Source organism: Uloborus diversus, chromosome 3 (assembly GCF_026930045.1).
Source record: "Uloborus diversus isolate 005 chromosome 3, Udiv.v.3.1, whole genome shotgun sequence".
NCBI classification, from domain to species: domain Eukaryota; kingdom Metazoa; phylum Arthropoda; class Arachnida; order Araneae; family Uloboridae; genus Uloborus; species Uloborus diversus.
In genome coordinates, this window is record NC_072733.1 from 89,933,879 (window position 1) to 89,957,359 (window position 23,481).

Consider the following 23,481-nt stretch of genomic DNA (forward strand, 5'->3'; position numbering starts at 1 on the left):
CTGTGTTCCGGGCCCGGGTAGAAAGAACGCGCGGCGATGAATGGAGCGCGCGCTTTGTCACGGTGGTCCTGGTAAAGTTAATAACTTCATATTTTAAAATAAAATATTGAATCAAAAACAGCAGAGCATTGAAAATGAAAATGAGTTCAAACAATTGCCTCTTTAACTATACATGTATTGTAAAACAATTTTTCATTGTAGGAGCTGGACCTGCTTTACTTGAACTACAAAAAACACAATGAAGGCAAAAATATATTTGCTGCTGCAAAAACTCCAGCTACTTTGTTCACACTGGTCATAATTTTATATTTTGCATCTGGAATTTTCGGCTTAATAGGAGTGTATGCAATAGCCAATCTTTGCAATCTTGTCATGGGTTTGGTGCTTCTGACTCTCTGTTTATGGACATATATTAGGTATTTTTTGTTTCTTTTGAATCAATTTTTTTCTGAATATCATTAAAAAATATATTTATGTCTTATATATATATATATATATATATATATATATATATATATATATATATATATATATATCCATGTATTTTTTGGGGGGGGGGGGTGACAAACTAGTTCAGTCATTTTATTTTCTGATTGAATTTAATTAATGTTGTGTATTTTCTACAAGATTTTATTTATATACAAAAGAAAAATTATTTATGTGTCTATAATGAGTATATATTTTTGCAAAAACTGAGAACATTTTGTAGCTTAGTTTAACAGAGCTTTTTCCCCTAATGAGCATCTGTTGATAGAAACACTTCAGATTTTTACTTTTGTTTATCAAGGTTACATTCCCTCAGACTTCACCATTTAAGTATGAGAATAAAATTGTGAACTGTTTTGAATGATATATTAGGTAATTAAGTTGATATAGTGCATGTTCTGCTGCATAATATTTATGTGTTATTTTTGACACATTTATTACAGCAGTGACATGCAAAGCCTTTTACCAAACTTTTGGAAATTTTGCAGAAGCATGATAATGAGGAATTGGATAACCTGAATATTTAATAAAAAAGTCACTGAGAGAGAAGATGCTAGCTATCAAATTTTACTTATGTAAGGTAACTTTTATATGCTATACATAATTCTAGCAGGTCTGTGATTTAACAAGACTTAACCCCGATCCACTTTGAAAAATCAATGTATTTACATATTTGTGGGCCCATTTTTTTTCTATGTAGTATGTATTAAGTATGCAACTTTTATTTCCCCTTGCAAAAATTCAAAGTGATGTGCCTGAATTTAGGGCTTATTATCGTTGCATATAGATTTTACTGGTTTGTACACTGAAATTAGTTTCTATCAGTCAGGGTTGAGTGATTTAAATCATGATTATCAACCCTGGTCTTATCTGTCTTTTTTTTTCCCCCAAGTCATTTTACAATCATTAATATTTTTCCCCTGTTGAAGAGCTGAGTTGTTGTGTATTTGTTAGAAAGGGTGATTTTCAGAAGTTCATGTAAGTGCTCTTGATTAAACTGAAGAAAAAAAAACTGTCCACTTTCCAAGTTACACATTCAATCCAAAGCTCTAAATTTTATCTTACGGGTTTACATTCTATTTAATGAATCAAAGAAGAAAATAGCAATGATGATATAAGGAGGTTATGTTATTTAAGCTGGCAGAACATTAGCTTTTTTTCCTCTGTATCTCTCATTAGACCATTGCAAAAAAAAAAAAAAAAATCCAGTTTATATCTATCAATAAATATGTTCATGTATGTTACTGAGAAATAATTTCTTTCTGAGCATAAATTTTGGTAAAATGCAAATTTTCAAGCTTTTTGTTTGGTGTAATTGTTTTAAGATGTTGTATTTAAGTAATTTTGGCTCTATTATATTCATTGTTTCAATAGCATACTCCCCAACTGCTATGGAATTTCTGCAGTTACTACGGGAATAAGTCAAATCGAAGTTGAAAACAAATAAATGTTTAAAATAATTTAGAAATAGTGAAACTAAAATGCTTTCAACTCTTTAAGCATGAGATTTATCCTCAGAATTAGCAAAAAATGATCTTTTTTTTTTAAACAGGAGATGAATACACAGTGGAACCCTGATTTTACATTTTCTGTTAGACCTGTGATAAATATAATTCCAAGCGGGAAAACGTAAACTCAGGGCCATGTTGAAAATCAAAGCATATTGTTTGAAAATAGACTCTTATCAAATGAAGTTATGGGAAAAATGTATAATCTTTACTTGTTTTTTGTTTTTAGATACAATTTCATTTATTGCACGATCTGTACTAAGAATTTTGAAAATTTGCTCCTTGCCTTGCACTCACACATAAAAAAAGTCTTAGAGTTTAATGCTAAAAATTGTATGATCAGCTGCTAGGACACCCTTGATTACTTCTTCGTCTTAGTCATTCTCATCAAAACCAGGGTAGTAAGTCTAATATTGAAGGAATTTGTGGTATGATGAGGTGAAACATGCGACACCAATTTCTAGAAAATGTTCCAGAAGTGTCTGCAGCTCTAGTCCTCAATTGTCATAAAAGAAGAGTGGACAATCAGATGAAATCCCTCTGGCAGACAATGGACGATTAGAACAAAAAGAACAAAAAGAATATCAGAGCTGTTTCAAACTGCTATATAACATATTTATCTTGGAAAATTGAAATCTAAAAAAAAAAAATTGCGAGTCTTGTAAGATAAAAAATTTTTTTTAATCTGTTTGTAGAAAAATCTATTGAGCGGACTTCCTGAAAAAGGGTATCATAAAATCTGGAATATTCTAACAATATCTGTATAGCTTTTTTCAGGAAACAGAAGAAAATGACATTGGAAGCAGGATAACATATGAAACGGACAATGTAAAATTGAGGTTCCAGTGTAGGGGAGGATGTTGTACCTTGTTGTACACTTTTCATATTTTAATTTTTAATGTCAATTATTTGAATCAAATTTAAAATCTAAAAGTCACAGTAAAATACCCCAACATATTTCTATGCAATATATTTTTTTTAATTCAAACAGTTTGAAAATAAAACATTGTCAGCCATTTAAAGTAAAAGTTCCAAGCTGTCACAAGGTACAACATCCTATTGTACGTTAGGACACATCCTGTTGTACTATAGGAAAGTCTTCATGGTTCAGGAAACAGCCATATACTAGAACCAATTTTGCACCAAAAAATAAATTTTTTCATGGTAATGAATTAAATCATGAATAATAAACTAATGAATTATTATCTAACATTAAATATGTTTAAATGACTAGATAAGATTAGACTATTGTTCTGTGTTCCTAAACATGTCTTAATTATTACTAACCGTGCATATGTTATAACTTAGAACGTGTCTTAAGGTACAATATGTTTGGCTGTCCCAAGGTACAATCACCATGTGGTTTAAGAAAAATTAAAATAGTGGTCAATCTAGATGCACTATCATTATTTTCTCATAACCAAAATATTAAAAGTATTTCTCTTTTATAACAAAATAAAATTCAGTTGATTAGTTTTATAAATACAAAGACAGAGAATTAAATAAAAATGAAGAAAATATTTACTTTGGAGTCATAAAATTTTCTTTCTCTCACAGAATCGTCAATTTTACTCATTTGCTTTTACTATGGCACCATTTAGTGGTGAAGGTTACTATTAGAGATTGCGAAAACATGGCTGCTAAAAATAGATTCTTAGAAATTTGCAGTGTCCCAAAGCACAACACTTTCCCCTATAGTTATAGTGTAAGAGTTTTCTTTTTTGCAATTTCAGTTGTAGGAGGGAATGACTAGAAAATAAGGGGGGGGGGGGTGAAAGTCATAAAAAATATAATGCAAACAAAGTGTAAATGATTTCATTGCATGTTTATTTTGAATTTGAAAATATTAAAATCAAAGTGTCATATTTAGAATCATTAGAATTGCTAAAAATTCAGTTTTGCAATAAGAATGGATATAACCATTTCCACACCAAAGAACTACTTTACCCAAGAATATATGGTTTATAAAAGAAAAATGCTGCATAGTTGTGCCACCTATAGTAAATATGTTCAGCTGTAGTATAATATATATATATATATATATATATATATATATATATATATATATATATATATATATATATATATATATATATATATATATATATATACACTAGAGGGCCCGGCAGACGTTGTTCTGTTCAAACTTCGTAAATTGAAAAGTTGACAAACTTCAATAAGCTATCAAGTGTTTGAACTGTTTTGTTGAAAAAAATAAGTAAATAGAAAATGTTTTAAGATGCTTGGTGTCGGAATGCGTATATTTATTACAACTTGATTTATCTAGTGCCCACTGAGCAGTTGCTTCATCAACTATTTTTTCTCGCTTACTTGAAAGATCTTCATAGATTGTATGGTTTGTTCCATCAGCCATACCCAAAGGATAAAAATCATCCTCCGTTATTAAGTACTATCCATGTAGAAAAAACGGGAAATCCCGCTGCAACGTCCCTCATGTGAAAAAGAATAAAAAAACAAATGGATATCGTTTTAAAAAAATGATAAATATAAAAACAGTACCCTGAATAAGCGAAAATCACCCTCTCCCCCTCCTGACGTAAAATAAAAACGTTCGTCAACTAAAATGACTAAACACTCTTTAAAAACCAAAATCAATTCTTTGCAATTTAAAATATTTCACCAAATGAGCAAAAAAATACAATAAATTACATTAACAGTAGTATACAAATAATCACGCATCTGTATTGTTATGACCAATGTCGCCAAGCCACCACGTTCCTGTAATCTAGCCGATCAGTGAGTGAGGCAAACTCCGACTGATTAGCGATCCCATCTTTTGAAAGAAAACTTCATATATTTGCCTAATTTGTTCTTTCCACCAAAGCTAAAAATCTTCCAGTGCACTGATCTTGTGTGTACAGACCTACCCTGTTATAATTTACCTGAACGAAAATAAAATTTGTTTTGTCTTCAAATTCCACCATCTTTTCCTTTAATAATGTACTGATTAGTTTGATAATCTTTAAAGTATTCTTGCCATTGGTGCCAAAACTTAGATGGATTTGAACCAAGAAACAAAGGTTGTTATGTACGGTACTATCCGATCATTTGGTTAGGAAGACCTAAAGCACCGATCCAGTCACATGGTCTTTGGTTTAACTATGACAAAAAATATGCGTTTTGAGTGAACCTAGTGAAAGAAACCCGATTTCTTCCCGTACTTTACTTTAAAATATATCACTGGACCTAAAATCATTGCTTTCAAGAAATGAAGGCTCAACTCTCTCTCTCTACGTTTTATCTATTATCAATTATTGACATATTACAGTAGGGAATTTCATTACAAAAAGCAGAGCTGGCTTTCTTATTGTCCTTTGGCAACGGGTTAAATATTTATTTCAGTTCTCGTTCAACAATTGGTTAAAATAAATATTTATCATTTTGGAGGTAAAGCATCCAATGTTTTAATTAATTACTTAACAAAAATGTTTCCGATTCAATCCATCGCGCTTCGAAACCATGCTTGCCACAACTTAATAACATACAAAAAATTTGATCAAAATCGGTCCAGCCATTTAAAAGCTTTATGGTGACAAACTTCTGCACAGAAGATATATTTTTATATATTAAGATATATATATATATATATATATATATATATATATATATATATATATATATCTTTACTAGTTAAGACGGGCATTAGAAATGAAACAGAGCGAGATACAAGAACGCCCATGTCAGACATGGGCAAATGCGTTAAGTGGTTAAAATTTTATGATAACTAGATTTTTAAAAGGTCTTTTTTAAGATGGAGTTCATGTTTATGTTATTTCGGTCATAGTATGTAGGTGTTACAAGTGACTGGGGGGCTAATGTTGGAGAGTATGCATCATTAGCCCCCCCCCCCCTCAGAAGCTGTTAGAGACCACTGACAAGGTGTTGATAGTGGTCATAGGTTTACATCATTGCAGATAAAATTATTTATGATGTGAAATCACAAAGATATGAAGTTTATAAATGAATAATTGGATATTTTTCAAGGTTGATAAATTTAAATCCAATATGCTGTTTAAATTTTTTGAAAAGTAAAAAGTTGTCAAACTTTTTCTATACTGTGCTTAAACAATTTGAAAGATATCCAATGTTTAAAATACCATGTATCATTGTTATTTTTCTTTTTGTTACAAAGTTTTAGAACATAAATGCTGTTAATCAGCATACAATCTATTTATTTATTAAGAAGAAGTTTTTAAAGACTAATTATCTCAATTGATTCCAGATATAGTGGGGATATGAGGGATGTTGGCTCTCAAATTGACATACTAGCAGCTAGTATTTTCAGAGAGGTTAGTTTTGCTGTTTATATTTCTTATTTTTGTCAATTTTTATCTGCAACATTTTTTGCATTAAAGTTCTACAAAACCAAAACAGGTTGTATTAAATTGAATGGTATAAAACAATGAAATTTCAGTAGTTTTGTTCCCATTTCTATCTTTAGATATAAAATATCTTACAGATACATATGCAAGGGCCATAAGTTGAGTGGTGGCAACATGGGTATAAACAAAATTTTAATGAACTTACAAGTGCAGTTGTATTTCATTCCTTCTATGTAATCACCTGCATGGCTTATAATCTATTGACCAATGTCTGTAAGCTGTTGGAGACCGCTGAGAAGGTGTCAATGGTTGATGTCAGGGACTGAGCACCCTAATGCTCATAAGCATGACGAAACTCTAAGGATAACTCCCGGACAGTTCATTGACAGTCTATGGAATCGGAACCTCTCAGGTTTTCAATCTGATTTTGAGGAATGGAGAGCCAGTACAAATCAGCAGCGTTATTTTGGCACAAACAAAATGCTTTAATCCATCGTGCAACCGTCCTATACAGTAATGCATTTTTGCCACAGGCCTCCAGTAGTTCTTGATACCATTATGATGCTTTTTTTGTCACTGGCAACTTCAATTTTTAACCACCACCACTGCTAACCTTTTAAAAACATGTTTTAGAGCGATGGAAACAAAACTCTTCACTTTAAAGCCATACACCAACTACCCTTCTAACTAGATAGAGTGCTTTTTACATTATACGCTAGGGTATGTCTTTAAAAAATATATTTGAACTTCGACTTGCACATTTAGGATGCAATGTATTTGCACACAAGAAATTCATTGCTATTTTCGAAAAATATTAAGGTTTAGCTACGGGGAAAAGAGTTTAAATTGAAAAAAAGGCAAAAAATGCCAATTTCCAAAATTTTTTATGAAAATACAAATGTATAAAATTCTTGTTCTAAAACCATTCAAATGTTTCCTTTCAACACTGTTTTCAAGTTTCTTTATGATTAACTACATTCCTTTACAGTTTTTACCTTGTGAATAAACCATACATTTTCATGAAATTAAACAAAAATTGATTTTTTTTAAATCATTTTTGTGCATTACAATATTTCTCCAGTATATTTTTTTCTCAATAAATGTGCCCTGTGAATCTCTTTGTTGGAAATGCAAATGTATTTTATTGCATCAATAGCAGAGAACCCACTACAAGGAGGTAGTTGCTCCACTCTGCCTTTCCTATCCATCCAACCAAGAAGGATAATCATTACAAGACCTACATTTACACTTACTACACGAACTTTAAATGAATTTCATTGTTTGGACCAGGATAAGAAGTTGTACTGTACTAATGATTTAGTTTTGGCATTATGATCGTAAGTATAAAGTTGCTCTTTTAAATCCATCTCTTGCATCTACCTGATCTTTTGCCTCGTATGCCTTTCTCTGATTCAATTGCTTTGCATTTTGACTATCACCCACTGCCACGACCAATAACAAGTTCTCCAATAGGCATATTAGCCATTTCTTTGGATCACCAGATCCACAATGTTCAGGAGATCATCAGACAAATGACTTAATCTGAACATTGTGAAACTTTCAATGAGTTGGAATTTCATCTCAAATTTTATTAAATAGAACAATATGAACAATAATTTCAGATATGACTTAAGAATATCCTCATATCTTATTAGTCAAGCTTGAACAATACACAGCTCTATAACTCCATTAGCCCATGTTAACGAGCGCTGATGAGTGAAATGTCTTGAATTTTTGACAGCAAGATTAGGGTCACATTTTTCACGGTTGAAGATAACCCAAAAACAGTTGAAGCTTTATCAATAATTCAACAAATGTTCCCCTTTCACACTCCAGCTGCTGACAGGGTAATGAAACTGGTTAAAGAGTAGGTAGATTGATATTCAGAGAAGATGAAAGGTATGGATTTGTAAGAAAAACATTATACTTGAGATGTTCAATGCTAAAATTAATTCAAAATCTAACTTCAATCCTGTACTCAAATGTAGAAATGCTTTTAACACATTGACTGCTAGGGACGAGATAACTCGTCCTCCAGAATTATGCTGTATGCGCTAGGGACGAGATAACTCGTCCTCCACTGCGTTTGCTGTGAAAACATTTTCTGATGCAAGCAAGGGTGCGCGCGGTCAAACGAGATAGCGCGCGAGTTTTTTGTGCTGTAGTCTGTGAGTAAATAAAAACGTAAAATGAGCAAATGTAAGTATATGTCGCTCGAAGATGCTGTGAAATATGTTACTTTATCGGATGATGAACTAGTTGACGATGATGACAGGGACAGTTGGAACTTGAACGACAGGGAGATCGACAACGAAGAGACTAATTTTACCAACCCTGAGCCTGCTCTTGTAGACCTTCATTGTATGCTGTAATATTCATGAAAAAGTCTAATAAAACTGTTTTCCTTCAAATTGTTTCAAATAATTAGCTTAGCGCAGGGAGTCCATATATAGGCTGTCGACGACGCAGTCAATGTGTTAAAGTCATATACAGTCAACTCTCAATAACTCGAAGTCCCAAGGGACCGACCAAAACATTTTGAGTTATTGGTAGTTCGAGTTATGGGAAAATTCCACAATAGTCTCAAGAGTTTGGGACCTGATGAAAACTTCATGATAAAGAAATATTCCAGTTATAAGCTTCAAGTTATCAAGATTCGACTGTAGTAATCGTAAACATGTAAATAACTTGGCTGGGTGGATGGGAAGGGCATGATAGAACTCAAAATGCAGCCACCTCCTTGTGTTGGTGGGGTTGTTAATGTACTTGAAATATAATTGCATTTCCAATAAAAAGCTGCATAGTACACATTTATTGCAAAAAATATATATAACTGGACTATAAAAAAAAAATACTGTAATGTGTAGAAAAAGCTAAAAAAATCAGTTTTGGTTAATTTAACGAAATTTTTGGCTTATGCACGAACTAAAAACTAAAGGAATGTAATTAATCATGAAGACATGCAAAAAGAGTTTTATGAGGAAGACAGTCAGAATATAAAAGAGTTGAATTAGAGAAAGGCATTAGATTAGAGGCAAAAGACACAAGAGATGGATTTATAAGAACATCATTAGTACAACTTCATACCCTGGTCCAAACATTAACATTCATTTAAAATCATATAGTAAGTGCAAATGTAAGTGTTCTAATGACTATCCTTCTTGGTTTGGTGGATGGGAAGGGTAGAGTGGAGCTTGAAGTGCGGCCACCTCCTTGTGGTGGGTTTTCAGTTATTAATACTATAAAATATGTTAGCATTTTTCAAACTTTTTAAACTCGTTTCCCGGTAGCTAAATCTTAATATTTTTCAAAAATATTACTAGAAGTGAATTTCCTGGGGGCAAATACATTGCATCCTAAATGTGCAAATGTGCAAGTCAAAGTTCAAAAAAAAAAAAAAAAGAAAATGTATGACATACCCTATTATTCACATCCACAACAGCCCCACCTTTTCCCTCTCATATCCTATTTGCACATGCCTTGAACTTATAGTGACATCGTTTATAGTAACAACTCTGTTATATATATATATTGCCAAAGGATTTTAGCCTCATAACCACTAATGATAATCACTCAAGAAATAATGAAAACCTCATATCTTAAAAAAAGCTTTAATATATTTTATACCTTAACAGATGGATAAGCTTGTTTTTTGCCTCTCTGTAAGGTTTGCATTTTTTGAGTTATGTGGTTATCATTTTAGGCATATATATATATATATATATATATATATATATATATATATATATAAAATAATAATAAAAGTGAAAAATATTGAAAAGACCACACCAAGAGCCCATAGATGTGCATCGCAGCAAAACTAAAAGGCCAAGTAAATATGAAATTAAGCAAACAGAATTACAAATATTAAACAAATTATAAAAAACAAATGATGATAAAAGGAAAAATGCAAACAGCTATTAAGTAGGAATAGAAAAAGAGTGAATCCAGAGCTCATCAGCCGTGGAGGATTCATTAATTATGGTCAAAAAACCAAAATTTTAACTATAAACTAGAAGAGAATGCTTAAGCTCCAGTACATGTAATATAGAGTAACAATGGGCAAACGCACCACTTGTTAAGCTAAAAACAATAAACTAGAGCTCAAACCTAAAACTAAAAGCAGGGGGTTTCGCCTCGACTAATTAGGAAAACAAGTTCCGATAATTAGCCTTCCACGGGACAGTACCTGCCAATAACAAAATTGTCTTACCTTGAAATCCAAGTAAACATATCCAGTCCGTTGTTCAGCATGATAAAAAAGCCTATCCATACGTCAACAAAACATTAAAAATATAAAAACCATGTCCAAAAAAAAAACAGTCCAAAGACGTACCAGGTCGCCTGTTTCGCACGTGTAAAAAATTTTTTTCCACTACGGTGATTCATAAAAAAATGGTTTGTCACGGTTGTATCATACATTTACACAGTTAAACAGTTTCAAAAGAAGTGAAATGTTCATCGAAGGCTATACTTAAGCAGATGTTTTCAACTAGATTTTTAGGGAAGTTATTATGAAAAAGTAAGTTTTTGAGTACTGAAATTTCTTGCTTAAATGCAGAAATGGTGTTGCAAATTCTTTTAATTCTGATAGCTTGCGAAACAATAATGCCAATAAAAACCTTTTTACTAAGGCAGGAGGAGAAATCTTGTAAACTGTTAACTGCGAAATTGAATTCACGTCTTTTATCATAGATTGTAGTGGAACAATTTGAGTCAATTTGTATGTTGATATCCAAGAAATTAAAGCTATTATGATTAGAATTGGTCTTTTTGAGCGTTAATGAACTATGATAAATAGTTTTGCTGAGTTCAGAAAAATTAGGAAAATTTATACACAAAAGGTCATCAATGTATCTACAACAAAGAGGTGTAGAGGAAGGATTGTCAATTAAATATTTTCGTTCATAATATAAAAGAAAAAGGTTGGCTAATGTAGAGCTAAAATTAGCTCCCATTGCTATGCCATTAATTTGAAGAAAACATGAATTACCATTTTTGAAAAAATTATTGAAAATACAAAATTTAAAAAGACCAAGAAAAAACAATTCATTAAAATCAAGGGAATCCTTGACTGAATTAAAAAGTTCTGAAACAGAGGAAAAAAGTTCAACGAGTGGGATATTGGTGAAGAGGTTTTCAAAATCAAAAGTTTCTAAGTGGTTTATATGAAGCATATTAAGTAAATTGATGACTTCAACACTATTATTAACAATCCAGAACCAATTCATTTGTTGAAGTTTAAGTTGTTCAAGAATTTTTTTGAGAAATTGTTCAAGCTTTACACTCAGATTTTTTCCAATGGTGTTGGTGGCAGAGCAAATAAATCGAAATCCAACAGGTGTTTTATGAAATTTTGGAATTGCATACAAGTAAGGTAAGTTAACAGAATCAGGACGTGGCAATTTAAAAAGTTTGTAAGCAGCAGCAAATTTTTTGATGATGGAGGATTCATTAAGTTTGGAGGAAACATAAGTGGTGGTTTTTTCGAGTTCATTTTTCAAAATATTAGCATATAATTTTTTGCAGCAGATAGAGTAATTAGAACTCGCTTTATCAACAACTGTAAAGACAAAAGCTTTTTTAAAATTATTGATGGCATTATTTTCATCAGCAGAAAGATGGAAGTATGAAGATTCAGTGTTAACAATATCACGTAAACGTGATTTCAGTTCAATTAAAAAGTGGTGTCTATATTCAAGAAATGCATTGAGTGGAACATTAAAACAATAGGAGATTTTTCTTAAAAAATATTCAAGTTCAAATGTAAGCTTATTAAAAGCTTTTAGGAAATTAATACGAAAATTAGGCCGATATTTAGTACCCAAACTAAAAAGTTTAATGAGTTTTTTGTTTTGTAAAAAATTCAAATCACCGGTCAGAATATGACCAAAATCAGAGTTGAAGAAGATGGAATTAGAGAAATTAGCACAATTACAATCAAAATTCAAATATTTTTCAAAATTTTTTGCAACTTCTTGATAGTTTAGAATATTTTTTGAGAAAGGAGGATTGAATTTGTAGCTGAAGACAATTTGTAGATCCTTGATGGGAAAAAAATCCAAAAGTTTACTGTGTAGTTTAGAAAAGTATAAATAGTCGAATGATTTTTGTAAAAAACTAAAGGTGCAGTAGTAGGTTTGATGTTGTTGCACCTTTAGTTTTTTACAAAAATCATTCGACTATTTAAACTTTTCTAAACTACACAGTAAACTTTTGGATTTTTTTCCCATCAAGGATCTACAAATTGTCTTCAGCTACAAATTCAATCCTCCTTTCTCAAAAAATATTCTAAACTATCAAGAAGTTGCAAAAAATTTTGAAAAATATTTGAATTTTGATTGTAATTGTGCTAATTTCTCTAATTCCATCTTCTTCAACTCTGATTTTGGTCATATTCTGACCGGTGATTTGAATTTTTTACAAAACAAAAAACTCATTAAACTTTTTAGTTTGGGTACTAAATATCGGCCTAATTTTCGTATTAATTTCCTAAAAGCTTTTAATAAGCTTACATTTGAACTTGAATATTTTTTAAGAAAAATCTCCTATTGTTTTAATGTTCCACTCAATGCATTTCTTGAATATAGACACCACTTTTTAATTGAACTGAAATCACGTTTACGTGATATTGTTAACACTGAATCTTCATACTTCCATCTTTCTGCTGATGAAAATAATGCCATCAATAATTTTAAAAAAGCTTTTGTCTTTACAGTTGTTGATAAAGCAAGTTCTAATTACTCTATCTGCTGCAAAAAATTATATGCTAATATTTTGAAAAATGAACTCGAAAAAACCACCACTTATGTTTCCTCCAAACTTAATGAATCCTCCATCATCAAAAAATTTACTGCTGCTTACAAACTTTTTAAATTGCCACGTCCTGATTCTGTTAACTTACCTTACTTGTATGCAATTCCAAAATTTCATAAAACACCTGTTGGATTTCGATTTATTTGCTCTGCCACCAACACCATTGGAAAAAATCTGAGTGTAAAGCTTGAACAATTTCTCAAAAAAATTCTTGAACAACTTAAACTTCAACAAATGAATTGGTTCTGGATTGTTAATAATAGTGTTGAAGTCATCAATTTACTTAATATGCTTGATATAAACCACTTAGAAACTTTTGATTTTGAAAACCTCTTCACCAATATCCCACTCGTTGAACTTTTTTCCTCTGTTTCAGAACTTTTTAATTCAGTCAAGGATTCCCTTGATTTTAATGAATTGTTTTTTCTTGGTCTTTTTAAATTTTGTATTTTCAATAATTTTTTCAAAAATGGTAATTCATGTTTTCTTCAAATTAATGGCATAGCAATGGGAGCTAATTTTAGCTCTACATTAGCCAACCTTTTTCTTTTATATTATGAACGAAAATATTTAATTGACAATCCTTCCTCTACACCTCTTTGTTGTAGATACATTGATGACCTTTTGTGTATAAATTTTCCTAATTTTTCTGAACTCAGCAAAACTATTTATCATAGTTCATTAACGCTCAAAAAGACCAATTCTAATCATAATAGCTTTAATTTCTTGGATATCAACATACAAATTGACTCAAATTGTTCCACTACAATCTATGATAAAAGACGTGAATTCAATTTCGCAGTTAACAGTTTACAAGATTTCTCCTCCTGCCTTAGTAAAAAGGTTTTTATTGGCATTATTGTTTCGCAAGCTATCAGAATTAAAAGAATTTGCAACACCATTTCTGCATTTAAGCAAGAAATTTCAGTACTCAAAAACTTACTTTTTCATAATAACTTCCCTAAAAATCTAGTTGAAAACATCTGCTTAAGTATAGCCTTCGATGAACATTTCGCTTCTTTTGAAAATATTTAACTGTGTAAATGTATGATACAACCGTGACAAACCATTTTTTTATGAATCACCGTAGTGGAAAAAAAATTTTTACACGTGCGAAACAGGCGACCTGGTACGTCTTTGGACTTTTTTTTTTTAGACATGGTTTTTATATTTTTAATGTTTTGTTGACGTATGGATAGGCTTTTTTATCATGCTGAACAACGGACTGGATATGTTTACTTGGATTTCAAGGTAAGACAATTTTGTTATTGGCAGGTACTGTCCCGTGGAAGGCTAATTATCGGAACTTGTTTTCCTAATTAGTCGAGGCGAAACCCCCTGCTTTTAGTTTTAGGTTTGAGCTCTAGTTTATTGTTTTTAGCTTAACAAGTGGTGCGTTTGCCCATTGTTACTCTATATTACATGTACTGGAGCTTAAGCATTCTCTTCTAGTTTATAGTTAAAATTTTGGTCTTTTGACCATAATTAATGAATCCTCCACGGCTGATGAGCTCTGGATTCACTCTTTTTCTATTCCTACTTAATAGCTGTTTGCATTTCTCCTTTTATCATCATTTGTTTTTTATAATTTGTTTAATATTTGTAATTCTGTTTGCTTAATTTTATATATATATATATATATATATATATATATATATATATATATATATATATATATATATATATATATATATATAATAAGTTCCTAAAGTTTGCAAACTTATGGTCACCGATGGCAGCATACCAATTGAAGTAAAATTGTTGGAAATGCATCCCCCCCCCTCTATCTGAAGGTAGTTTCACCCATGTCATGAGATTGAACTGACTATTTTGTTTTCAGACTATTGTTGCTAGTCAAATTTCTTTTGCGGTGTTAAAAACATGGCTTTTTTAGACCTATGCAGTAACTATAAACTTTTTTAGTGATTGGTTAAGAGCTTCAGAGACATTTGAGATGCTACGATCGTTTGTGGTTTTCCTGATGGCCATATCAAAAGTGTGCAAATGGTACTGATCAAAGGTGGCGATTGGGACTGAAAAGTGTGGCGGGGGGTGGCAAAAAAAAAAACAACTAAAAGCCATAGGATTTTTAGTGGCAGCAAAAAAATGAGAGGAAAAAATAATATAAAACTTTGCTAAGGCTGGTTTTGAGAGCATATATGTGTGGTAATTGATGCAAATCTAACAACTCAACTCACATTTTTCTTAAGATTTTAATGAATTATGTACACAATAACTTTCCCCGAAGAAGCACTTAGACATGAATTAGACTTACGTTATTTACCCCAAAGTATTTTGAGATGTCACAGACACGTAGTAATGATTTCATGAACAAGTATGGCTTGTTTAAGTAAAACAATTGATTTACTAATATCTAAACAATGAATACATAAACTAAAAGTTACTGCTTGTGCTAAATAATGTTTCGTAAACAAATATACAAAGTAAAACAAATAATTATGTTCTGAAATTTTGACATTTCTGCTTTTTTTATAATTTTTAGTTTTGGTTTCTAAATTGGAAAATAAAATGAATAAATGAACCATCAAAAGGGGGAGCGTTCCCCCCCCCCCCCCGTTTCCGAATCGCCGCCACTGGTACTGATAATTTAAAAACAGACAAGAACCCTTTGAAAATTAACAACCTGATCAAAAGATGCAGATCAATGTGATGGGGGTCTAAATGCATGTTAAGATTATTTTGTCAAAATACTTTGGCAATTAATACATGAAAATACAATATTATGTTTTCAATATTTATACTTAATCAAAAAGATTATGTTATGTGAAATTTTCACTCAAATAGAATGATTTTGCTTGGATATTTGGTTAATTAAAACTAGGAGTGCTCAATCAAGTATTTCTTTCCTTCTTTTCAGATTTTGAAGCCAATATATAAAATGCTTTCTGATCATTCTCTTACTCAGTTTATCAACTTTGCAGATGAAAATGAATTTAGTTCAAGCCAAATAATCAGGAATCAAATTAAGCAAAAATTTTCTTGATAACTCATGCCACTTATATTTTTGTAAAGAAATATTTAGTTTAACCCAGTGCCTAAAATTTAAAAAATGAGCTGAAAACTTTTGTGATCTTTGAATATCATGATGGAGTATGATAAAATATTGAATATTTTTATGTTATATTTTGGAGACATATATCTGCTTTTTATCACTATTCCACATTAAATGAAGCATACTTTAATGTTTCAAATATTATTGTAACTACGAAACCTCTCATATTGTGTCAAACTATCGTTCATTTTTATTGTTATTCTTCACATTTTTCAGCATGCTTTCTTAAACCATCTTTTATAAAATTTCAAAAATTTAACTAACGCCAAAATAAACTGCCTAGGTTATAAAAATGTACTTAAACTATGTCCATGCATGTCAAATTTGTTTTCATATACGATTTCATTTTGAACTTCATCCAAAAATAAGTTATTAGAAAAGAAAATCATAGTTTTGTAAGTTGTAGACTATAACTATTATAGAACGTACGTCTCTGATTAACTCTTTGATAATTATAAGAATGTCACTGCATTAATATTTCACAGCATTACAAGTCAAATGCGATGCAAAACCAACAAAAGCATTGTTCCAATTAAAAGATCTACATAATAACAAACAGTTGTTTAAGGATGTCCCTTCTCCCCCTTTTTGAGTTTGGAAGACTATTTTTTTTTTTTTTTTTTTAATTTTTGCATTAGCCACATTGGTTTTGATTAGACCTTTGTTTTTTGCTGAATAATGCTCTATTATACAATATACAGCATGTCCCCTATTTCACCTGCAAAACCACTATTTTTGCAACCATTAGTTTTAAGATACGTACTTCTAATTGCAAAAATGGTCAGAATAAAGCTCAAAGTTAATAAATTAAAAATTTAAAGCAAAAAATAAATGCAATGAAATGAAAATAAGTGAAATTCAATTTTTTATGCAAACCCTAGGTTTCCTAACTTAAATTTGGGGAAATAAAAAATTGGTCCAATACAAAAAAACATTTGCGACCAAAACTCGAGGAAATATTGAAGTTCAAAGTTTTAAGGAGTTGTGCAGATGATGAGAAATGACAGGTCGTCAAGTAAATAAAGAAAACATTTATAATTTTCGTTGCTTTTGATAAATAAATTTAAATGTTATGCTATGATCTGTAAAAACACACAACAAAAGCTTGTGCAATTCAAAAAAAAAAATGCACTTTATGCACGCATGTAATTTTAAACCCTTGTTCTGCCACAATATTTTCCCCCAAAAGGTGTTCCTGACTGTGAGTATAAAGTGGTGTAAATCTTAAAATGCTGCATTTCAAGTCGAGGTGAATATTTGTTGGTAGTAATGTCAAGCTTTTTGTGTTAGAATTATTTTTAAATGGAGATTATTTCCCTAAATTTAAGTTAGGGGATTAAGGGTTTATATAAACAGTTGGATTTTATATTTTTTCCCAAATTTTTTTCTTTGCTACAAAATTTCAGTATCTTAACTTAGCCTGTTTTTTTTTTTTTTTTTTTTTGACCATTTTTGTAATTGGAAGTATGCATCTAGTAATGGTTGAAAAAATAGAGGTTAAACAGGCACTTTTCAAAAATTCATTTTTATAGACTTCTTGTGACCAGTTTTTCTGTAACTTTTTTCACACAAAAGGTATGCTCCAGCTGTCAGTATCCAAACAAAATTAAATTGCCTATGCATTTACGGGTCCAGCAAACAAATTTGAGGACAAAAAAAAACTTTTTAATCAACTTCTATCATAAATGCCTGGGAATAAGCTGTAAATTTTAGAAAATTGTTTACATACTACGTGCAATCATTTTACATATTTTCCTGAAAGTTTCACTCATATTTTTGAAGATTTAAGCATTTCTTCCAAAAATATGAATTTTATTTGAAGATTTTTGGCTCATAACACACACGCAGAATTTTCCATAAAATCTTACGAAGCTTTCAGAAAATTTCACAGCATACAAGAGAAAAATACTGAAATTTGAAGTAAAAATATTGAAAATTTGATTAAATATGAACGTTTAAAGCAATTGTTCACAGCATATGTACGAAAGACAGCAATTTATATGGCGAAAGAATTCCTGTTCAATACCTTAAAAAGATATTAGTGACATTTAATGAGCTAAATTTTGATTGTTCTTGGATAAATACAAATACAAAAGTGACGACCAGCAATAGGCTCTGGGCCCAGCCTAGCTGGGCCCAGACCTAGTCAATTTACGATCCCGAGTGAAGAAAGATCAATGGCCCTCTTAAAACTATCTACTCCCTTGCTCATTACCACCACTTTTGGTAAGCTGTTCCAAGGTTCCACTACACTGCTAAAATAATAATTTTTCCTAATATCTATGGTAGCCTAAGATTTAAATAGCTTAAAACAATAACTCCTTGTCCTGTTTTCAGTGCTAAACTTTAGCCCCGTAACATCTTTCATTTTAATAAATTTCAACAACTGAATCATGTCCCCTCGGTCATTTCTTTGCTCAAGACTGTACATTTTTAGTATTCTAAGCCTGGAATCGTAGTCCAAATGAGAAAGTCCATTTATTAGCCTTGTAGCGTGCCTTTGAACCCTTTCCAATACATTAATATCTTTCTTAAGATAAGGAGACCAAAACTGAACAGCATACTCCAAATGAGGTCTTACCAAACTTCTATATAAGGGCAGAAGAACTTCTTTAGATTTGTTTGAAATAGATCTATTGATAAACCCAAACATCTTATTGGCCTTGTTACTAGCAATGCTGCACTGTTGGCTAAACTTTAAATCCTGACTTATTAAGACCCCCAGATCAGTAACTTTGTCTGCCTGACTAATGACTGAACCTTGCAAATAATAACTTGTACACTTATTTCCACGCCCTAAATGTAGCACTTGACATTTCCCAACATTAACAGCCATACCTCATTTATCAGCCCACTTCGTAATATGATCTAGATCCTCTTGCAGCTGATTTGCTTGTTCTTCATTTTCTACAGTCCCCATAACTTTGACATCATCAGCAAAACAATTCATGTTCCCAGAAATATTTTTGTGAATATCGTTCATAAAGACAATGAACAAAACAGGCCCTAACACTGATCCTTGAGGAACCCCACTTAAAACCTCACTCCATTTAGAATAATTTCCCCTTACAACTACCCTTTGTTTCCTTTCGGTCAGCCAGTTATTTACTCAAATGAAAGTTTTCGCTCCTATTCCTATATCAGCTAATTTGCCAAGTAGAGAAACATGCGGTACCTTATCGAAAGCTTTTTGAAAATCAATGTAAACAACATCTACAGGCTTCTTATTGTCTAAAGCCATGGTAATTTTGTCATAGAAATGTAATAAATTAGTTGCGCAAGATTTACCTTTCCTAAAACCGTACTGAAAACTAGTCAATAGATTATTAGTCTCTAAAAAATTTACTATCTTAATTTTTATCAATGTTTCAAAAATTTTGCAAACCACCAAAGTTAGGCTCACAGGTCTATAATTTCCCGCACTCCCTTTAGAGCCTTTCTTGAAGAGCAGTGTAATGTTAGCCAGCTTCCAATTCTCTGGCAGGCAATGGATTGTAAGAGATCGTTCATAAATTGGCAACACTCGCCTGCAATCTTTCAATTTGGTTTGGGACAAAAAAGAAAAGATAGTTAGTGAACAATCCCCTATGTTTCATCGCTCTTTTGAGAAAAATTAAAATACAGCTCTTTAGATCGCTCATATCTTTCTAAATTTTTTCTGATATTTAATTGCTACTTCTTTTATATTATGAAGTTTATAAATGGCTATCTTTCACGCATGCACAGTGAAAAATTAATTGCTGTAAACGTTCGGAACATTTCTTCAAACTTTCAAAAATTTTACTTCAAATTTTAGTATTTTTTTCTTGTATGCTGTCAAATTTTCTGAAAGTTAAGTGAAATTTAACTGTAAATTCTGTATGTTATGAACCAAAAACCTAGTAATAAAATTTATATTTTTGAAACAAATGCTTATTCTTCGCGAATATAAGTGATAATTTCATGAAAATTGTAAAAATAGTTTTACATAGTAAGTAAACTAATTTCTAAAATTTAGAGCATGAAGGATGATCAAAAAAGGGTTTTGTTTTCTCAGTTTTTTGCTGGTCCCCTAAATGCATGGCTGATTTAATTGTTATTGGAAAATGATGGCTGGAGTATATCTTTTATGTGAAAGAAGTTAGAGAACAATTGGTCTCTTATTTCTCAACAAATTATAAAAGTTTAAATACACTCTGTCGCAAAAAAATATATGCACCCAGAAGAGATTGAGCTACACTCACGAAACTTGGCAGGCATGTAGTGTATAAGGAGATAAGAAGATGATTAAAAATTCATAATAAAAGATAATTTTATTAAGCAATTACAGCATGCAAAAGGTTACAAATTAGTAAATAGTAAAGCCACCTCTGGCAGCTATACAAGCCGAAACACGACGTGGCATTGAATCAATTAGGTCACTTATGACCCCCTGCGGAAGATCATGCCATAATCTTTGCAACTGCATCGTTAATTCCCCTGTATCCCGGGATGGCTGCAGTTGCCTTCTCAGCACGTCCCAGATGCGCTCTGTTGATGAAAGGTCTGGTGACCTGGCTGGTCATGGTAGTACGTCATATCCCTGAACACAATGTTGAGAGAGTCGCACAGTATGTGGACGAGCATTGTCCTGCTGATAAATGGCACCTGGGCGACCTGATAGCATAGGCAGAACAATCAGCGTTAAAATGCTGTCCACGTATCTGCGAGCTGTCAAAGTGCCTTAGAGAACAACTAGAGGTGATCTTGTGTCCCAAGAAATCGCTCCCCACACTGTCATACCTTGTGAAATGGTTGTATGCAGCTCGACAACAAATGCCGGATCCGAGTGCTGACCGGTGCGCCTCCACACAAGTGTATGGTGATCAGCAGCACTGAAACTGAATCGGGATTCATCGCTGAAAATCACACGCCTCCAGTCTGTTACACTCCATGCTGCCTGAGGTCGGCAAAAATCCAGACGACACTGCCTGTGATGTGGAGTCAGTGGCAAGTGCCTTGACGGAAGTCGGCTCCTTAAGCCAACTTCGGCTCCAGCCAAGTCATCTCCTAATGGTTTCCCTTGATACCAGCGGGTGCCTGGAAGGAAGTAAGTGGCATTGAATCGATGCTAGTGATGTTGTCGGTGTCGACGTGGCCGCTCTTCTGATTGTGCTATCCTCGCGTTCATTTGTGTTCCTGGGACGCCCTGATTCTCCACAACGGTAGACTCTCCCTTCCATGATCCACTGTAGCCAACACGGAGCAACTGCCATATCACTCCGACCGAGGTGGCGGCCGATATTCCTGTTTGACCAACCTTCTTCTCTGAGGCCTATTATACGGCCCCTGTCAAACTCCGTCAGCTGTTCGTACTGCCACTGTTTACGTCTTACAGGCATCTTAAGTCACAATACAGTCTACCAAAGTCAACAGATTTGATTGAATAGCCCTACGGCACAAGTACTCAGGTTTTTAAACTCTCCCACCTGTGCAACTCACATGCTTATAACGTGCTTAGCCTTGTTTCATTGGGGCTGAAATTTTAATCATTTGCATATCGGCTACCAAACTGCATTTGTACAGAGTTTCATGATTGTGGCTCTAATCCTTCTAGGTGCATATTTTTTTTATTTTTTTTTGCGACAGAGTGTATTTGAAAGCGTCTCAATACTTATGTTTCTACAGTTTATGTTATTTCATTCTTTGAGAAAATATTGCCTGTTGATAAAAATTTCATTTTAAAACTTTCGACTATAGTTTACATTCATTACATTTTTATCAATATTAAAGCTTTTAAAGTATTGATCAGTTAAGTATTGAAAATAAATCTTTAGACTCAAGAAAGTGGACTTATGCACAAAGTTATACACTATGTATTAAGTACATATGCAGCATCCATACAATGTTTTATATGAATTTATTACTGTCTTGAAAACTTTTACCACTGTAATGCAAGTTACTTGTATTTTTATATAAATTAAAAATGGTAAATAAAATTATATGGAAAATGACTTCTGCTTTATTGTTTTAATGAAAGCGTTTCAAAAATTTAGAACTAACTATTAAACCTCTACTGAAAATGTATCCTGATGATGTCGAAGTAAAATATACTTACATATAAGTTGCCGTTTCATGAAACACAATTATAGTTATAAGATGCAATGCTGGGGATACAGTGCTACTGGGGGTGGTGTTTTCATTTATGATACTGAGAATGAATGTAGGCTCTCAGCACCCGAAACACTGACTACTGCTCAGTTTTTAGATCGGAGATCATGGCTATTGAAGCTGCTTTTAATCACCCCCAGACCACTGACAAAAATATTATTTGGATCTTGACTGACAGCGAGAGTGCTATACAGTATTTTAAAAACTGGCCCAAAATCTTTGACACCCCAAGCCAAAAAATCAAGAAACTTCTCTATGAGATGGACAGGAGGAAGCAAGTATGCCTCCATAAGTTCCCTAAATGACAGCAAATGCTCACACAGTTTTTGGACAATTTTTGGAATTTTGTGTGTAATTTAGAGAGCAAAGAATGGGGTGCTCTTATTAAATCCAAAAGCTGAACAAATTATAAGCAATTTACCATCTTGATGCTTGCAGCATATGCTGTCCGAATCTTTCCTCAAGTCATGCTAATAGTAAGATAACTCATCTTGGCCATTCAAATTTTATATATTTTCATCAGAGAAAGTAACTCTTTCTCTAGTCACGCTATTAATTTTTTCCATTACAGTCTCCTTTATTTGTAGTAGTTTCAGAAAAAGTTCAGGAACAAATTTTTGTTTTTTCATGAATCCCAATTCGGTTGTTCGTCTACTTATGCTGTCAGTGTTAGTTTTGGTGTAAATGGAAATTTTATTCCAATAAGAGACAAATTGCTCTGGTTTGAGCTGTTCATTTAATTCCTGCATCCTCTCGAAATACGGCTTTTCTGATACGTATGTTTAAATTGCTCTCCATGCTGTAATGCACTATGCTCTACCATGTTCAAATCGATTTAAAACAAGAAACAAATTGCAAAATTGTTTCACTTTTAGCTTCTACACTGTCCAAGTTTCTTCAAGCAAGAACTACAGGTATTATGGAATTTTGATCATTTGTTAAGCAGTTTTGACACTTTATAGTCCAAAACAAAAGTCTTACCTTCTCACCACTTGCTATGTTTAAAAAGATATTTGTATGAAATCTGATTTGTGCATTGACTTTTGTGACATCAAAAAAATATATTTTTTAACTTCTGATTTTCATTTGGATTGTTTTTTTTTTTTTTTTTTTTTTTTTTTTTAAA

General features: G+C 32.1%; 1 protein-coding gene across 1 annotated transcript in view; it reads left to right on the forward strand.

Moving 5' to 3' along the window:
• The window catches only part of LOC129218435 (atlastin-2-like), a 240,086-nt gene extending 217,888 nt beyond the window's left edge, over positions 1–22,198 (forward strand). Inside the window, exons 14-16 of the mRNA XM_054852699.1 lie at positions 202–416; positions 6,238–6,304; positions 16,032–22,198. Coding sequence (XP_054708674.1) covers positions 202–416; positions 6,238–6,304; positions 16,032–16,157 — 408 coding nt within the window. The 3' untranslated portion in view covers positions 16,158–22,198. The remainder of the gene's footprint in view (positions 1–201; positions 417–6,237; positions 6,305–16,031) is intronic.
• The last annotated feature ends 1,283 nt before the right edge of the window (positions 22,199–23,481 follow it).